The sequence below is a fragment of the Lycorma delicatula genome, chromosome 1 (assembly GCF_047948215.1).
Source record: "Lycorma delicatula isolate Av1 chromosome 1, ASM4794821v1, whole genome shotgun sequence".
Taxonomy (NCBI): domain Eukaryota; kingdom Metazoa; phylum Arthropoda; class Insecta; order Hemiptera; family Fulgoridae; genus Lycorma; species Lycorma delicatula.
This window is the reverse complement of record NC_134455.1, coordinates 22,411,032-22,429,598: the sequence shown is the minus strand read 5'-3', so window position 1 is coordinate 22,429,598 and position 18,567 is coordinate 22,411,032. Positions and strand designations below refer to the sequence as shown.

General features: G+C 30.8%; 1 protein-coding gene across 1 annotated transcript in view; it reads right to left on the bottom strand.

Moving 5' to 3' along the window:
• Positions 1 to 18,567, bottom strand: part of LOC142317436 (protein argonaute-2-like) — a 150,429-nt gene that overhangs the window by 88,758 nt on the left and 43,104 nt on the right. Inside the window, exons 10-12 of the mRNA XM_075354002.1 lie at positions 12,481 to 12,640; positions 10,959 to 11,049; positions 2,847 to 3,041 (exon numbers count right to left, since the gene is read on the bottom strand). Coding sequence (XP_075210117.1) covers positions 2,847 to 3,041; positions 10,959 to 11,049; positions 12,481 to 12,640 — 446 coding nt within the window. The remainder of the gene's footprint in view (positions 1 to 2,846; positions 3,042 to 10,958; positions 11,050 to 12,480; positions 12,641 to 18,567) is intronic.

Here is an 18,567-nt window from a genome sequence, read left to right as displayed (position 1 = left end):
TCTTTTAGGGCACTAATTTTAACCACAAAATATTCACTTGTAAAATAACTGTCCCATCAAAAGAAACAGCTGTATTTAGTAAAGCCATCTTGCAGACCAAGAAGAAGACCAATAACTTTGAGGTAGCCACATATGCTTTATAAGTGAGCATCGTAACTCACTCATACTTTCATACAAGGTCTGTAAATAAAGTAATGAGACTGGTTCAGAAAAACCTTTTACTTACAATCCAATTATACATTATCACCTTTGAAATAGTTCCCTTGGGAAGGCACGCAACGCTTCAAATGGTTTTTCCACTCTTCATAGCAGTGTTGCAACTCAGAAACCAGAATTTTTTCAGATGGTTGGTTACACTTTTTTTAATATTTTCTACTGTTCCAAAAGTGGTGTCCTTTGAAATGTTTTTTGTAGAATTGGGAACAGAAAAAGTCACAGGGCCTCAATTCAGGTGAATAAGGTGGTTGAGGAACTACAGGAATATTTTTCTTTGCCAAAAACTCATTAATTGAGAATGCAGTGTGACAAGGTGCATTGTCATGATACAGCATCCAGTTGTCTTTGATGGCTGATCTCACATGAACAACTCTTTTTCACAACAAATTTATCGGTAAACATATTGATCAACAATCTGTCCTGAAGGCAATAAATACTTCCTTATGGACAATGCCATTAATACAGAAGAAGCAAATTAGCATGGTTTTTATTTGCTCTTTTTTTTTTTGGGATGTAACCAATTCCCAGCCATCTGAAAATGCTTTAAACCACCTATAAACCTGGGCTCATGACAGAGCGTCATCTCCATACGCCCTTTTCAATTTTGAAAAAGTTTCAGTGGCATTCTCACAGAGTTTAACACAAAACTTGATTGCAAAAATGTTGCTTATAATTAGTATCACTCTTTTTGTAACACCAAACAAGAACTCGTTTCACGAAACGTTTGTTTACCTCACATGGCAACAATAGAGTAAAATTATTAATACCTAATATAAATTAGCTGTTCAAATAACCATATGTTTATTAGTAACTTTACAGTGTTGTCACTTTGGTTGCCAAAAAAGAAAACTAGTCTCAATACTTTATTTACAGACCACATATGTGTGTGTGTGTGTGTGTGTATATATATATATCTATATACACATAAAATGACACATCCATGTCTCTTTTATTTTAACAGTTAATGCTACTGTATAGGATTCTTGTTTGTATTATGCAGTAGCATTGCTTTTAAATTGGTTTTTAATACATCAATGAATAACCACCACCGATATCAGCATTGTAAGTGATACCCACATCAGACACAACAGATCTTTACAACAAAATAATTAAAGTCATTATTTCTTTTTTTCTAAAATATGAAATTTTGGTAGTCAATAAATTCCACACCTTTAAATGTTGATCTAGAAGTTCTGCTTGTTGTTTTGAAAAATTCAAACCAAATTGCTAAGTTCCACTCATGAAATGAGATGCAGTTCACTCTGATTTTTCTGGTGTGAAATCACACTCTCCTGATGTGCCGCTGCAGTATTTTCAGAACAATTTTCTTAAGAATCTGAAATCTCCTGCCAGGAAGTTGGGGCCTTTGGAATATGTAAAATATTTCCACGAGCAATTAGACTTTTATTTTTGTGATGGAACATTATTTTTTTGAAGAAAACCCAGTGAAATTTATTAAATATAAGAAGCAGTTGTTTGTCGATTTGTTAGTTTGTGCCGAAACCATACGTATAGCCTTCCCTTGTAACCATCACTTGCGCTTAACATAACACCTAATACACATTATACGCAGGGCTCATTGTTTATCTTAACCTCCCGGCGAACAACCAAACTAAAGCCCCTAACCAGTTTCATCAATTTCAAAATTGGCCTTTGCTAATTCTTTGTAGTAAACTCACCAGATACAACAAAATTTTTTACACAAATATGTTTGCCAGCTCATTATGTAAATATAAGCCTATACTATTTTGACATTTAATCAATTTATGAAATAAACTGTAATTCATTAACTGGAAAGCTAACAGCAGACAATAACCAACAACTCACAAAATTTAACAATCAGAAGTGTTAGGAGTACTGAGAGAGTATTTTGAAAGAGATAAATATTATTCTAGGATGACTCAGTTGAATTGTGGTTGGGATGATATCTTACAATGATGAGGGTTTTATATTCTGAAATTACTTACACTCTTGGTCATACAAGATAACATGTTTCTATTATGCATAAAAAAAATGACATAATAGGGTTTTTAAACTAAGGTAACTCAGGAACGTGACATGATAACAGCATTTTAGCATAAAAGATGGTACTCTATAAAACATTCATTAGGTATCTTCTCTTTTAAAAACGGAATAAACCAGTGTTATACAGTACACTTTTAAAGAATTACATAAAAGTAGATTAGAAAATTTTTAATTACATTTTATAAAGATATGATAAAACAATGGAATTAGGCATATTTTCTTACTAGAAAAATATCCTTAATAGACTAAACAAACAAGTAGACACATTTAATTAAGCAAAAGCTTCCAAAAAGGAACTCTAATATAAATCAAATGAATATTTTTGTGAGATTTTTCTGCACTATATAGTCGCACATAAATAAAGAAGTTTTTATACTTCAAAAATTGGGTTTGCTTTATAATGGTTGAAAAATCATGATTCTTATTATTCCTGCTCGCAGTCAGGGTAAGGCAAATGAGATTTTCTGATAAGAGTCGATTAAAATAGATTTATTATCTATAGTTAATTTGTACTGATCACAGGTAAAAACTATGACTATTAAAAATGCATGTCTTGGCAAACAAAATGTACATTATACAAAAATGTTTTTAAGGAGATTGGCTACCTGTGAAAATTGCCCTTCGCTAACACCATCTCTATAAAAGAATATCTTTTCAGGTTTATGGTTAGTTCTCTTTAAGAAAAAAAGTAATTGCTTCCTCATGATGTTCTCCAAGTCTTCAATTATTTCTTTTCTAGCAGGCTGAAGACGCCACAACATATTATATTGAAAAGCTTTAGGAACATGACTGGCTGCAACCTAAAAGAATAAAAGTTATTTTACTAATAACAACACAAGCAAAAAACAAACTGTATATATTTTCAGGAAAAAATATAATTTCTAAATACTTTTATCGGCTTAATAATAACTTCCAACAAAACAACTAAGTAAAATATGTTTTTTTATCTTTAGACTCATAAAATGTGTTTTTTATATAAATATTATGTACAGAGTGATTCAGGAGGGAAGAGAAATAATTTTGAAACTGATTCTACAGCTTGATATAAGGAATTAGTTCACACAAACATATGCCCAAAAACATTTTGTTATAAAGTTATGGCTGGTGAAATTATTCACCTGGACTTCATTCCCCTGGTAAAATGAGGTCATACTGAAATTTGAAGACGTTATAAGGGTAAACTTGATGTTTTCCCATGTTTTTTATTTGAAAAAATGAATAAAACAGGACCCAGAACTGTATCTCCTGTTGTTTTCATATTAAATGTAAAATAGAAAAATTCAGGGAAGCAAATCGCATTTTTTTTGCTTTAGGTTTGAAGTAAAATAACTTTGTTAAATGAAATGTGTAAATTTTATTATCAAAAATTGAAGTTAATTTAATTCAGAGAAAACTGATGAAATAAAGTTTATGAATAAAAAATAAATCTTTATTATTAAAAACAAAACAGAAAAATGTTTTTTTGTAAAAATTAAAACATCTAATTTTATTACAATAAATTTAGACCTTTAAAAGTTAAAATACTTTTACTTAAATCTATTAATTTAATAAAGTACTGTATTAATTTACAGAGTTCTACACTGATATCAACACGGTGGTTTTCAACTCTCTTCCCTACATTTTCTGTCGCCAACCTAATATCTTTGTGTTCCTTGATGAAAGCAGCAGCAATAAGAATGCAAACGAACAGTCAACCTCGCATTTTATCATACCCATAAACTATAATATAAGCAAGTAAGGTGGGTAATTTATCACCTATATAGTCTATATAGACTTCAATTAACAACAGATTTAATTAATTTTTTCAAAATTTTTCATTTAGAAAAAATAACAAAATTATTTCTCTTTATAAATTCTGTTACACTGGACAACAAAATTTAATTTTTTGTTTGGTACAAGAAAGTTAATAGCTAAATCTTATTATATTTTTGATACTGATTTCAAATATGTATGTGGTTTCATTCTATATCAGGCATAGTGTTTTGGTAATTACCACTTTTTATTGTATGAAAAAAGCAATGTGACTGTATACAATATTATACATGGAATTTCTACATGCCTAAAATCTGCTTCTTTTGAATTTTCTGATGTATTTTGCTATATGTATCAGTCCCTCTTTAGATTCTAGAAGTAGTGAGCATTCTGGGTTCGATTTTCCTTGGTGGATATTTCCTGATAAAAAGCATTCTCCTTGTTCATCATTCACTGCGCCAAGATAGGTAGGAAAAAATCCAGATGAGAATTTAAGAAATGAATCTTTAGTCACATATATCGTTTTATAGTTTTAAGAATATCAGTTGTAGTTATTTGCTTATGATTTCTAAGGAAGTTGTTAATAACCTTCTTAAAAGACTTCCACACAGCTACCTCATAGTCATTCAAACTGTCTTCAAATTCAATATCATCCATTAGTTTTCTTCTTTGTGGTCCAACAAATATTTCAATTATTTTAGCATTACTTATATTGGGGAACTTGTTTTTTAGAAAGTGAAATCCAATCCCATTACAATTCATTGCTTTAACAAAATTTTTCATTAAACCTAGCCTAACGTGTAGTGGCGGAAGGTTTTACTAGTACAGGCTCATAATGTTCTTCTCTCCTGCAGTCAATGTTTCTCTTTTAGGATATTTTTTTAACATAGTGCTTTTCCTATTCCTGCTCTCTCACTTGCACGAAAAGCAACAAAATTTAGTAAACCAAGTAACAATACTATCACTTTCAGGTCTCTACAACAAATGTTTCTCACACTGAATCACATCCAAATTCATATTTTCATATGACTTAACATGAACTGAATGAGCTAAAGGGGTCAATGGAATATTATTTTCAATATGAAGAACTGCTTTCAAACTACTTTTTAAGGAGTCTATAAGATGCTATTCATCTGGATGGTGCATATGTCCAAAATGTCTAGTAGATTTCACATCATTACAGTAAACAAAGTCCTCTTACTAGAAGAAGAAACATTCAAATTCACATTTCTGTCATGGAAAGCGCGTATTTTAATAACTGTAATAGTTACCCTTTCAAGTCATGAGAGAATTTCTGCTTGATTCTTGGCTAAATTTAGATCATGAACAAGATCATTTAGTTCTGTCTGATTAATTAAGTGTGGCTCAATATTTCTACTTTTTAAAGTCTGGGTTTGTTTCTAAAAAGTGTTTTATTAATCACCTGATAAATATGCACAACCTTCAACATAAACAACTTCATCTTCGTCTAATTACAATGTTTGGTGGTACTGGAATTGGAAACTGTCTACTGTAGGGCACTGGTCTTATAGCAGAGGGGATATTTAATGTGTCTAGTCTTAGCTGTCATCCCTGATATTTTTGTTACAAAAATAGCAGTCTATAAGTGATCCTTTGGTTCTCTCAAGCTGTTGGAAATGAAAATGTCATGTGATGAGATTCATTCACCTGACCGGTTAACACAGTGTTAAACATGAACTGCAGCTTCATAATCATTCTCAATAAATGAGAAGGCTAGTACTTATCCTGATCATCTATTCAAATTAAAAAAAATAATCCATACAATTTTTTTATCAGTGCATAATAGTTATTCTCAGGGTTTAATGTTGCCTCACTACAAATGTAGCAGTAACTGTTTGGATGATTAATGCAACAGCATTAACATTAATGTTAACTGCATTAATACTGTTTACAGTATCACATCTCAATAAAACAAAGTTCATATATGTTACACTACATGTAGCTAATACATGTGGTTAATGGGCGACTTAATTACATTTCCAAGAAAAAGTGATATGAATCATTTTAATTACTGTGTAAATAACAATACTTATTTTTCATGGTGATTTATCAACTTAAATACATTATGATTTATTTAGCAACTTAACTGCTGCAATATATAAACAACATACTATACTTGCACTATTAATGCACATGTATTTGCTGGAAAATAGGAAGGCTTATTTAAAAAATCTAAGGCTGACAGGACAATTCTGCCTTCAAATTTGGAATCAGCAGCCAAAAAATATATAAGATTCAGCGTATACTGACCATGTAACTAAATCATTGTTGAGCTTTGCTATTGTTTTCTATGAAACACTTTTTACCTAATATCATTAAAACATACCTTCCCTACCCTAAACAGAAAGCTACTTTCTAAATATATATTTCCGTATCATCAAGTGTTGTTTGCTGATAAATTGTACACGCTTACATGGTAAAACAAAAAAACTTTTAATCGATGACTACAAACTAAGTAGTGGCCTAAACATGAATTCAGTCTAATATTGATATAGGATCTTTTATTTTTGACAAGCATAGTGAGACTGTTCCAATAGTGATTAAAAATTTTAGAATTTTTTAAGTTATATGAAAAAATATACAATCAAATTTTCCAGTACATAATTACTATTACAGAATTTTGATTTAATATGACTTTACATTTTAATTTTAAAACTGATAAAGTGTAAACTTTCCAAAAGCTCTTTATTTTAAAGATGATACCGACTTATTCTTATTTTACAATACTGTTTGGAATGTAAAATGAGACCACATATGATTTTTTTATTACGATGGAGCAAGTTTGTTACAACACTTCAAACTCATCAGCAGACAAGTAACACAACCAATATAATTTTAGGTGCCTGTGGATGGGAGCTGAAATTTAGATGATGAAGCACAAAACCCCTATGTTTGAAACGGTTAAATTCCTTGTTCAATTTATATGATATTACTCCCATTTTCAGTTCCTTATGCTAAGTTAAGTTCCAGAACTAAGAAGTGAAAAATAAAAAACATGCTATTATGTCTACAATCAAGTATTTCACTTCAAAATAATAAATATCAATATGATTAAAGACTAATCAAAGTAATGCTTCAAATGCATGTAAACAAACTTGAACAGTACATGGCTGGTTTGTAACTGTCAGCTGATTGTACAATTTGGTTATTATGAAATAGCAAATTCATAAACTACTATAAGTTTTTTTTTGTCTTCAGTCATTTGACTGGTTTGATGCAGCTCTCCAAGATTCCCTACCTAGTGCTAGTCATTTCATTTCGGTATACCCCCTACATCCTACATCCCTAACAATTTGTTTTACACATTCCAAATGTTGCCTGCCTGCACAATTTTTTCCTTCTACCTGTCCCTCCAATATTAAAGCAACTATTCCAGGATGTCTTAATATATGGCGTATAAGTCTATCTTTTTTTTTAACTAAATTTTCCAAATGCTTCTTTCTTCATAGATTTGCCGCAACACCTCTTCATTTGTCACTTTATCCACCCATCTGAATTTTCATTTTCCTGTGGCACCACATTTCAAAAGCTTCTAATCTTTTCTTCTCAGATACTCCGATCGTCCAAGTTTCACTTCCATATAAAGCGACACTCCAAACATACACTTTCAAAAATGTTTTCCTGATGTTTAAATTAATTTTTGATGTAAACAAATTATATTTCTGACTGAAACCTCATTTCGCCTGCACTATTCACCTTTTTATATCACTCCTGCTTTGTCCATCTTTAGTAATCGTACTTCTTAAATAACACAATTCTTCTACCTCCATAATCTTTTCTCCTCCTATTTTCACATTCAGTGGTCCATCTTTGTTATTTCTACTACATTTCATTACTTTTGTTTTTTTCTTGTTTATTTTCATGCGATAGTTCTTGCGTAGGACTTCATCATCTATGCCATTTATTGTTTCTTCTTAATCCTTTTTACTTTCAGCTAGAATTATTATCCTCAGCAAATGTAGCATCTTTAACTTTTCACCTTATACTGTTACTCCAGATATAAATTGTTCTTTAACATCAATTAACTGCTAGTTCTATGTTAAGATTAAAAAGTAATGGAGATATGGAACATCCTTGTCAGACTCCCATTCTTTTTACAGCTTCTTTCTTATGTTCTTCAATTATTACTGTTACTGTTTGGTTTCTGTAAATGTTAGCAGTCATTCTTCTATCTCTGTATCTGAACCCTAATATTTTTAAAATGCTGAACATTTTATTCCAGTCTACATTATCAAGTGCATTTTCTATATCTATAAATGCCAAGAGTTTGTTCTTCTTTAATCTTCCTTCACTATTAATCTGAGCCCTAAAATTGCTTCCCTTGTCCCTATATTTTTCCTGAAACCAAATTGGTCTGCTCCTAACACTTCTTTCACTCTCCTCTCAAATTCTTCTCTACAAAATTCTAGTCAAGAATTTTGATGCATGGCTAGTTAAGCTAATTGTTCTGTATTCTTCACATTTACCTGCTCCTGCTTTCTTTAGTATCATGACTATAACACTCATTTTGAAGTCTCCGATGGAACTTCCTGTTTTTATAAAAATTACACACCAGTTTGTATAATCTATCAATCGCTTCCTTACCTGCACTGCGCAGTAATTCTACAGGTATTCCGTCTATTCCAGGAGCCTTTCTGGCATTCAAATCTTTTAATGCTCTCTTAAATTCAGATCTCAGTATTGTTTATCTTCTTTCATCCTCTTCTTCCTCTATAACACCATTTTCTAGTTCATATCCTCCGTATAATTCTTCAATATATTCCACCCACCTATTCACTTTGCCTTTTGTATTATAAATCGGTGTACCATCTTTGTTTAACACGTATTAGATTTTAATTTATGTATCCCAAAATTTTCCTTAACTTTCCTGTACGCTATGTCTATTTTACCAATGCTCATTTCTCTTTCCACTTCTCAACAGTTTTCTTTAATCCACTCTTCTTTCGCTAGTTTGCACTTCCTATTTATAGTATTTCTTAATTGTCGATAGTGCCTTTTACTTTCTTCATCATTAGCATTCTTATATTCTCCACGTTCATCCATCAGCTAGCTGCAATATATCGTCTGAAATTCAAGGTTTTCTACCATTCTCTTTGATCTGCCTAAGTTTGCTTCTGCTGATTTAAGAATTTCCATTTTAACATTTTCACACTCTTCTACATTTTCTACCTTATATTTTTTACTCAGACCTCTTGCGATGTTCTCCACAAAAATCTTCTTCACCTCCTCTTCCTCAAGCTTCTCTAAATTTCACAGATTCGTCTGACACCTTTTCTTCAGGTTTTTAAATCCCAATCTACATATCATTATCACTAAATTATGGTCGCTATTAATTCTGCACCAGGGTAAGCTTTGCAGTCGACGAGTTGATTTCTAAATCTTTTCTTAACCATGATGTAATCTATCTGATTCCTTGCAGTATCACTAGGCTTTTTGTATGTGTATATTCTTCTATTATGATTTTTAAACTGGGTGTTGGTGTTATAATTACTAAATTATACTTCATGCAAAACTCTATAAGTCGGTCTCCTCTTTCATTCGTTTTGCTCAGCCCTTACTCACCCACTATATTTCCTTCCTTACCTTTTCCAATACTTGGATTCCAATCTCCAACTATTATTAAATTTTCATCCCCTTTTATGTGTTTAATTGCTTTGTCAATCTCTTCGTATACACACTCTACCTCCTCATCATGGGCCTTGCAGGCATATAGACATTAAAAATCGTCTATGACGATTACTAATGTCTAAAATAATGAAATCATAAGTTCTGATTTCATCCTTATTACAATGATTCTATCGCTATGCATTTTGAAACACTCTACTCTCTTCTTGTTCATTACAAAACCTACTCCTGCCTGACCATTATTTGAAGCCGAGTTAATTACTCTAAAATCACCTGACCAAAAGTCATTTACCTCTTCCTACCGAACCTCGTTAATTCCTACTACATCTACATTTATCTTACCCATTTTCCTCTTTAAATTTTCTAACCTACCAACCTTTTTCAGACTTCTAACATTTCATGCTCTGACTCGTAGAATGTTATTTTTTAATGTTCTGGTGATTCCTTACTTAGTAGTCCCCACCTGGAGATCCGAACAGGGGACTAGTATACCTCCAGAATATTTTACCAAGGAAGGTGCTTCCAACTTCATTATATAAAAATGCAGAGCTACATTTTCTTAAAAAAAAAAAAAGCAGCTGTAGTTTTCCATTGCTTTCAGCTGCGCAGTACTCAGAGGATTAAGTGATGTTAATATTGCCGTTTAAGTCGTCCTGACCTACGGCCTTAACAAATACTGAAAGAGCTGCTGCCCTCTTTCAGGAATCATTCCTTAGTCTGGCTCTCAACTTAGGAATGGAGAGATGCAACCTCTCCAATATGGTTGCATCTTCAGTCCAGCTACTCTGTATCACTGAGCACTCAAGCCCCCTCCACATCGGCAAGGTCTCATTATTCATAGAGGAGTACTAAAAATTATTATGGTAATAACATTTATAAAGTATATGTGGTTAAAGTAAACCCCTGTTCCATTATGTCAACAAGAAGCTGTTTTTTTATGTTTTATAAATAAATGGATAAAAGAAAGAACAGGTTACTTTCTCTCGCTTTAAAAAATATGTACTCAACAGATCAACAATTTACACAAACATTATTTTTTGAATTGTCAAATATTTTATTATTATAGTTATCACCGTGTTAATTGACCTTAATATGATATAGTTGTAAAGATCACCACCAAAACACCAAACACAGTTATATAAACATTTAATAATCTATTTATTTAATCATTTTTCATATAATCATAATATTAATCACAAACTGACGATGCAGGAGAGTCTCAAAAGTTAAACTCTTAGGAGTTTATTAAATGTTTATATAATTGTGTTTGGTGATTTTCTTTACTACATCATACATATAAATATAATATATATACTCACTGCTGCAACAGAAGGAATATGATTTTGATCAGGTGACGGATGAGTAACATCAGCACCTACTATCATAACAGGTCTTTTCAAAACCATCGGCCTAAACAAAAAAGCAATCAAAATATTTATTTGTCATTAGTTAGATCGAATATATATAAACTAACAACTGAAATAGCGCTTTAAGCAGATTTTCATAAAATACAATCTGTTGTGTTGGTTTTGAGCGTCTGCCCAACAAGTAGATTTGCAATTTGAAGGAGTATGTAGGCTTCTCTAGATTAATCTAACTTACCCTAACTGGTAATATTATTCAAAGAATGGAGAGAAGTATTGTGATTTGCTATGAAAATGTTTTTGCTGTTATAATGGGTATATTTTACTCTACAAAATACAACAGTAATACAGTTTTTATAAATCTTTTTTATTTAAATATAAATTATTTTGTTACTGCTTCTTTGTACACTCTCTAAAATACTATTTGATCCAATCTCTATTTTCTGAAGAAAATAATGGTATAATTTAGGCCAGATAAGTCATTGCAATATAAGAAAATGCAGTACGGGTTTATACACTGATAGACTTTCTCCAACAAAAAAAAAAAGTCGATAAATATTTTCTGGTCAAATGGTCAAAGATGAGTAATAATTTATGGCGGTGGTGATGGAAATAATAAAAACAACCAATATAGTATTTGTAATCTTTATTACTTTGAAATATAATAAAGTAACCTTTATTTTTACTCATACCAGTCTAATTTTAATAGACTTTATATTAAATATATAAGAAAATACAAGAGAATTCCTGAATAACAAAAGCATTAAATGCAAACAAATAAATATCTCATTAAATTAAATAATCTTAATTTCTAACTTAAAATTATAAATATATATTACATTCACATATACTGTACTGTAACAACTTATTTCTTGATTTCTAATTTAAAATATATATATATTTACTTATATATAAGTTACTACAGTGTGGTGTGTGTGTGTGTATACACACACACACACACACACCACACTGTAGTAACTTATTTTTTGAGTGCTAACCTTTAACGATAAAAGAATTATGGATTCTGCCTGTATGTAGTCAAAGGAATGAGATACATTAAACACCATGCCACAAATTAGACAGAGCAGTAAACATGTTAATCGGTAACTTCAACAAAATGCTTGATCCTACGTCTCCGAAGGATTAAATAAGTTGCTACAGAAATTTAAGTTTTATGTAGACTCTAACAAGCCAAATTACAATATCATCAGTAAAACACCAATGAAAACGTACACTGGTAACATGGACATCCTAATCGGTGACTAATATTCATGTTTTTGAAGTCAAAAGCCCTTCTTGATAGCCGAGCAGTCGATAGCAGGAAAAAAATTGTCAAAGTACTTTTGTTATGCGCTTATTAAATATTCAAATACTTCCTTATTAAACATTTAAATAATGAATATAACCATCAGATACAAATATTAATTACATATTATAATTTCTAAACGCTAATTAAAATACTTCAGAATAAACTTACTCTTCAGGACCTCCAATTGTATGATTGACCCCGTTTAATTTTGAATTTACTTTCAATAATATATTTGAAACTGTTGCAACACTTAGCCTGTATATAGTTTTAGCTTTAACACATTGTGTGAGGATTCCAACAACTAACTCAGCAGCCTGTTTCACCCGACCTAAAAATAAAATGAAATATATGAGTAGCATTTAATATAAATAATCATAATAATTATTCATTTCAATATATAATATGTCTTCAATCATGTACAAGTTAATGTAAACTACAAGCTTATTCGTATGATATTTAAATTGGTTGACACAGCATATTTTATTACTATATACATAGGTACAGAGTTCAAATGAACAGCAAATAGCACAAATAGTAAAAAAAAGGGAACTAACTAAACTCTTACTTCAACAGTTTCTTAATGTTAAGGATTTGTACACTTTCAAATATATAGAAAATCAAGGTATATGATGAACTTTAGAGGAGATAATTCTGTGGCCAGACATCTCGTGGATTTGAAAGTGACATTTCAGCACATGACTTGTTTGATGTTTATCTTTAAACTGGGTAGTTTAATCTTTAAATTGAGAGATTAATGGAGCTATACAACAACTGCTGTATGAGTACTAAAACATGAGTTTTCTTGTGAGCTACTTGCTCTATACTGCTGTTTTCAAACTCGTCATGGATTTCATATAAATTTCAAAAGGAAAGAATTTCTTAGACAAAAATTTACTCATTTATTGCTCGACAGTTTCATATCGACATCTTCTTTGAACTTATCCTTTTGAAACTGTTCTACCACCAAAAATAATGTACATAACACTGAGTGAAGATGTTTGCTCTTCTAATTATCTGTCATGATTCATCTCCAAGAGCGCTGGTCTCTACTTTATCATCTTTTCTGAGATTCTTATCACCTTATGCATGTAAAATTTGTTTAATTAATAACCTTAAAAAACTAGAAGATAATTTAGTGAAAAAACTGAAACTAGATGGGGCTTCATCCATTTCTGGTTCTCCTGGTCTCAAACATGAAGTTTATAGTTTGAAAATAATACGGCGAGTTGATTTAAACTAATATGAATTCAATATATTCCTTTTACAATTACATGAATTACCAGATGCGATATGTTTAACTGAACACTGCTCCAAGGAAGATCTTTTATACATCACAAAGCAAGTTATTTTATAAGAAAAGGGGTGGGGTGGAACTTGTATGCAGATGAGAAAGGGCGCTAATGTTACAAGGAATATTTGTTTTGGCTTGATTTTGCCACATAAGTTTGAAACTTGTGCCTGGGAACTGGAATATTTATAACATATCAAAAATACCACGCCTGACCAAAATTTGAACCTGGTTCTTCCAGATGAAAGGCCAAGACACTACCACTCAGCCACAAAGATTGGCAATTTTAAAGGGTATTGTATGAGTCTGTCTTTAAATATTACAGTATCATTGTAAAAACAAATTTATATAGTTTACCTGTGGGACTCCTGATAATGAAAAAAAACTTAGATATATTTTTAAAAACTAGATTTCTTCCTATAGTTGTGCAAAATTAAGTATCCTTCATAACATATTATTTAGGTAAAGATTGCAAATTCAAAATGCAATCCAACTTGTGCTGAATTTTTACATGTGGATGTAACAGATGCTTACTGGGTTCACTTAAATTATATGACTAGGATCAAGCACCACTCTATTTATGCAAGGTATAATTTTATACTCGGTTTTGACCCATCTAATCATGAAATTGAAACAATCAAGAGCAGTAATTCAGACCACACAGCACTACTACTTAAAATAAAACTTTATATTGGTTCAAATCTTCAGGATAAAAGTTCTAACAGGTAAATTTTATAAAATAAGTATTTAAAAAAAATAATATTACATGCATTAATTCATACTTCCAGAATGAGACTTATTATTTAATTTAAAGAAAACAAGTGATGTTTAATATTTTATTTTGTAGCTTTTTAACAAAATTTAAATATTTTACTATCGCTTTTTCTCTTATTCCATAAAAAACATACATCGCTAAAAGGTGATAAAGGTTGTGTCATGACTGCAATCCATCTCTCTCGTAATAAAAAAAGAGAACCCTATAATTATGAAAATAACCTGAAAATCTTTCTTCATAAATTAGGTAGAGTTATATAAACAAATTTTAAAGTGTATCTGTAATGCTAAAAAGTTATATTATGGTCTGCACAGTTGCAGAAAGCTGCCTGAAGCACTGTGAAGGACATAACCATCCTACTTGGAAAAAATGATGGAATTTCTCAACTCTTGTTGTTCATTAAACCTGTTAATGAGAATTTGCAAATATTTAATGCCTTTTTTACACCTGATTGCAAAAATCTATAAGCTAAAATTAATCATGATCTTACATTATGGTTTCTTTCAAATTAGAAAAAACTAACTGCTAGCTTCTTTCAAACTGATCTAAGTATCTGAATTATTAACATTATTTCCCGCAAAGCTCATAAAGAACTCTTGACAATGATGATATTCCTCCCTCCTTCCATTTCTTATAAAAGAAAAATGTCCTAAATTTATAACAAATCCTACCACCTCCTTAATAAATACTTCATTTAACAAACATGTACTATTTTCAAAAAAATATAAAAATAATCAGTTTTAAAGCAAAAATACCTCAGAGACAATATATCATCACCTGGTATTTTTGATACAACTAATGGCAATGATGTAACATCACCGTGGGGTTTAACAGAATACTTCAGCGACAATATATCGGCACCTAGGGTTTAAAGGGTTAAGTAAGCTAAGGTGTAAATCCAATTCAATCACAGAAAACTTCATTTTGCCTGCTGCAGTTGATATGGTCAATGTTTTAATGGGCATGGAAGAATTAAAAAAATTCCACTTTCTAACAACGCAATATCAAAGCGAATTTGATATTGCATTGTTTGCAAACAGATAATTCAGCAAGTGAATTCAGGTGAATTTTTTTATATTCTATTTGATGAATTAAAGGATGTGGCAAACATTTCTCATTTCTTACGTTTTGGGAGATATGAAGGTGATAGGGACAGATCAATCAAAGAAAATATGTTATTTTGAAAATCAGTACATTGCCATTCAACAGGCCAATGACTTTTAGATGTTTTTTTAAGAAGCTACTAAAAATTATAACATAGATTGGATAAAATCTATTGCAGTTATGTAGTAATGGAGCAAAGGCGATAACTGAAAAGAATAGTGGATTTCTGAAAAAATTAAAAAATCATCTTACACCAAGGACGGAATGGACATACTGCTTCCTTCACAGATATGATGTGAACACCACATGACTTCTTTATATACCAATTAAATTACATATACACATTTTTGGCTGCACTTCATTATAACTTATTTTATTTAAAAGTGAAATACGATCCTCCAATTCTTTAATAAAGTGGACAAATAAAAAAAATGGCTAAAATATTCATTTTTATAAACCAAATATTTATACAATTATTAATTCAACAATCTTATGTGAAATATTAGGTTAGAGTCCCTCTATTATTCTTTAAATAAATTTAAAAATAAAATAAATGTATCTAATCAGTATAAGGCACCACATTACTGTAGTCTAAGATCCATATTACTGCAGCTAACAAGGGGAAGGCAAGGGGCTTAGAGACACCGATTTGAACCATACTGTGTGTGTGAATAGTTCACTGTTTATGAGTCTTCATCACAAAATACTAACATGCAATATTCACTTATTCCCAATAAAAATGGCCCTAAAATTTCCTTAAACATTTTATATTAATTTTGTTTCACGTTACTCAAGTAGTTTTGCGGTGTAAGTGAGAATGTGTCGAATCTGCTACCATGGACACATCAGTTAAAATCTGACTTCATATATGAGGTCTGTATATAATGAGATTTTTTTTGGCAGCCAAAATGGCAACACTGTAAAGTTACTAGTAAACATATGTTTATATGAACAGCTGATTTATATTAGGTATTAATATTTTTAGTCTATTGTTGCCACGTGAGACGTTAACAAACTTTTCGTGAAACGAGTTTTTGTTGTACATTACAAAAATGATTGATACTAATTATAAGCAACATTGTGCAATTAAGTTTTGTATTAAACTCTGTGAGTGCTACTGAAACTTTTTCAAAATTGAAAAGGGCGTATGGAGATGATGCTCTGTCACAAGCCCAAGTTTATAAGTGGTTTAATGCATTTTCAGATGGCTGGGAATCAGTTGCAGACGACCACACTCTGGAAGACTGTTAACATCAAAAAGCAACGACAATGTTGAGCAAATCAGAGACTTTTGTAGTGTTTGTCTCCAGGACAAACTGTAAATCAATATGTTTACAGAGAAATTCTTAAAAGATTGCAGAAAAGAATTCTTCACGTGAGACCAGCCATCAAAAACAACTGGATTATAACAATGCACCTTGTCATACTGCAATCTCAATTAACGAGTTTTTGACAAAGAAAAACATTCCTGTAGTTGCTCAACCACCTTATTCACCTGAATTGAGGCCCTGACTTTTTCCTGTTCCTGAATTAAAAAAAAAACACCTCAAAGGACAACATTTTGACATAAAAAACATAAAAAAAAAAAAACATAACTGACCATCTGAAAAAAATTCCAGTTTCTGAGATCCAACACTGCTGTGAAGAATGGGAAAACCATTTGAAGCATTGAGTGGCTTCCCAAGGGAACTATTTCGAAGGTGATAATGTATAATTGGATTGTAAATAAAGAATTTTTCTGAACCAGTCTCATTACCCAATTTACAGACCTCATGCATATATTTTTTTAATTTAAATATATTGATTTATTAATAATTATTAACCTTTAACTGTATAAATTTTTAATTAAAATGAAAAGTATATAAAATTTTATTTCATTAATAACGTCATATTTTTTTTCTATTTTTTTATAGTCAGAGGTTAATAATTATTAAAAAATCAATATATTTAAATTAAATATAAAATAAGTATATGAAATCTGATTCGAACCGATGTGCCTTCCCACCTTGTAAGATCCAAATATTTCATTAATTAAAATTTTATCTGGCTATAACTGAAATGAATGAACATAACCACCACTTATGATAGATATATTGTTGAAAATTTCTCAACAAGGGTTTATTCATTACTGCAGTTAAGAAAAGTCCAAAATCCTTATTTTACAAAACTGAAACATCCTGCATACACATTTTTGACCTAGTTGATTGCAATCAAAAGGGGATGTGCATAACTAGATGTTACAACAGTCCCAAATACAAAATTTCAATATTCTATGGCTAATCGTTTTGAGTTATGCGAGATACATACATACATATATTCACATGTACGTATATACAGATATCACGCTGATACTGTTTCAAAATGATTCAGAGATGGTCAAAATGAATATTTTCATTGAAATCTGAAAACCAGGATTTTTCGTACAAGGAAGTATATAAATATGTGGAAAATCTCTAACAGATTCTCTGTAAAGCGGTAAAAATGGTTAGTTTTGTTAAAAGTTGATCACAACAGAATAGGCTAAACTATGTGATGAAATGGGCGAAAAGAAAAAAGTTCCTTCTTTTCCATACAGAATTCAGATGGTTATCATAGAGGAAAGTGTTAACCCGATTCTTGGAATTGCAAAATGAATTATTTTTAAACAACTTAAATGTGAATTTACAAGGACATGATAAAACATTTTACTGACAAAGTTCATGCTTTAATTAGAAAGCTTAATATCTGGATTATTCACCTTCAAAGCAAACATTTTGTTATATTTCAACTCCCTTCAGATTATATTGAGACAAAGACTATTATTCATCACAGATACCAAGAAGATGCATTTGCATGAACTAAAAATTCATTTGGCGGAGTATTTTCTGAAAGATAAAAATGTATTTTCAAAAAGGGTACTGAATCTATTTAGTGAAAACGTTGCAGCTGCTAAGTTATCAGTTGGGATTCACCACCAGCTCATTGAAATGTCTGCCGATAAAATGTTACAACTACAATTCATATCTGAAAATTTAGATACATTTTGGCTTGCTGGTCAAAGTGATTATGGAAATTTAGTAACAGAAGCATTAAAAATATTAATCCCTTT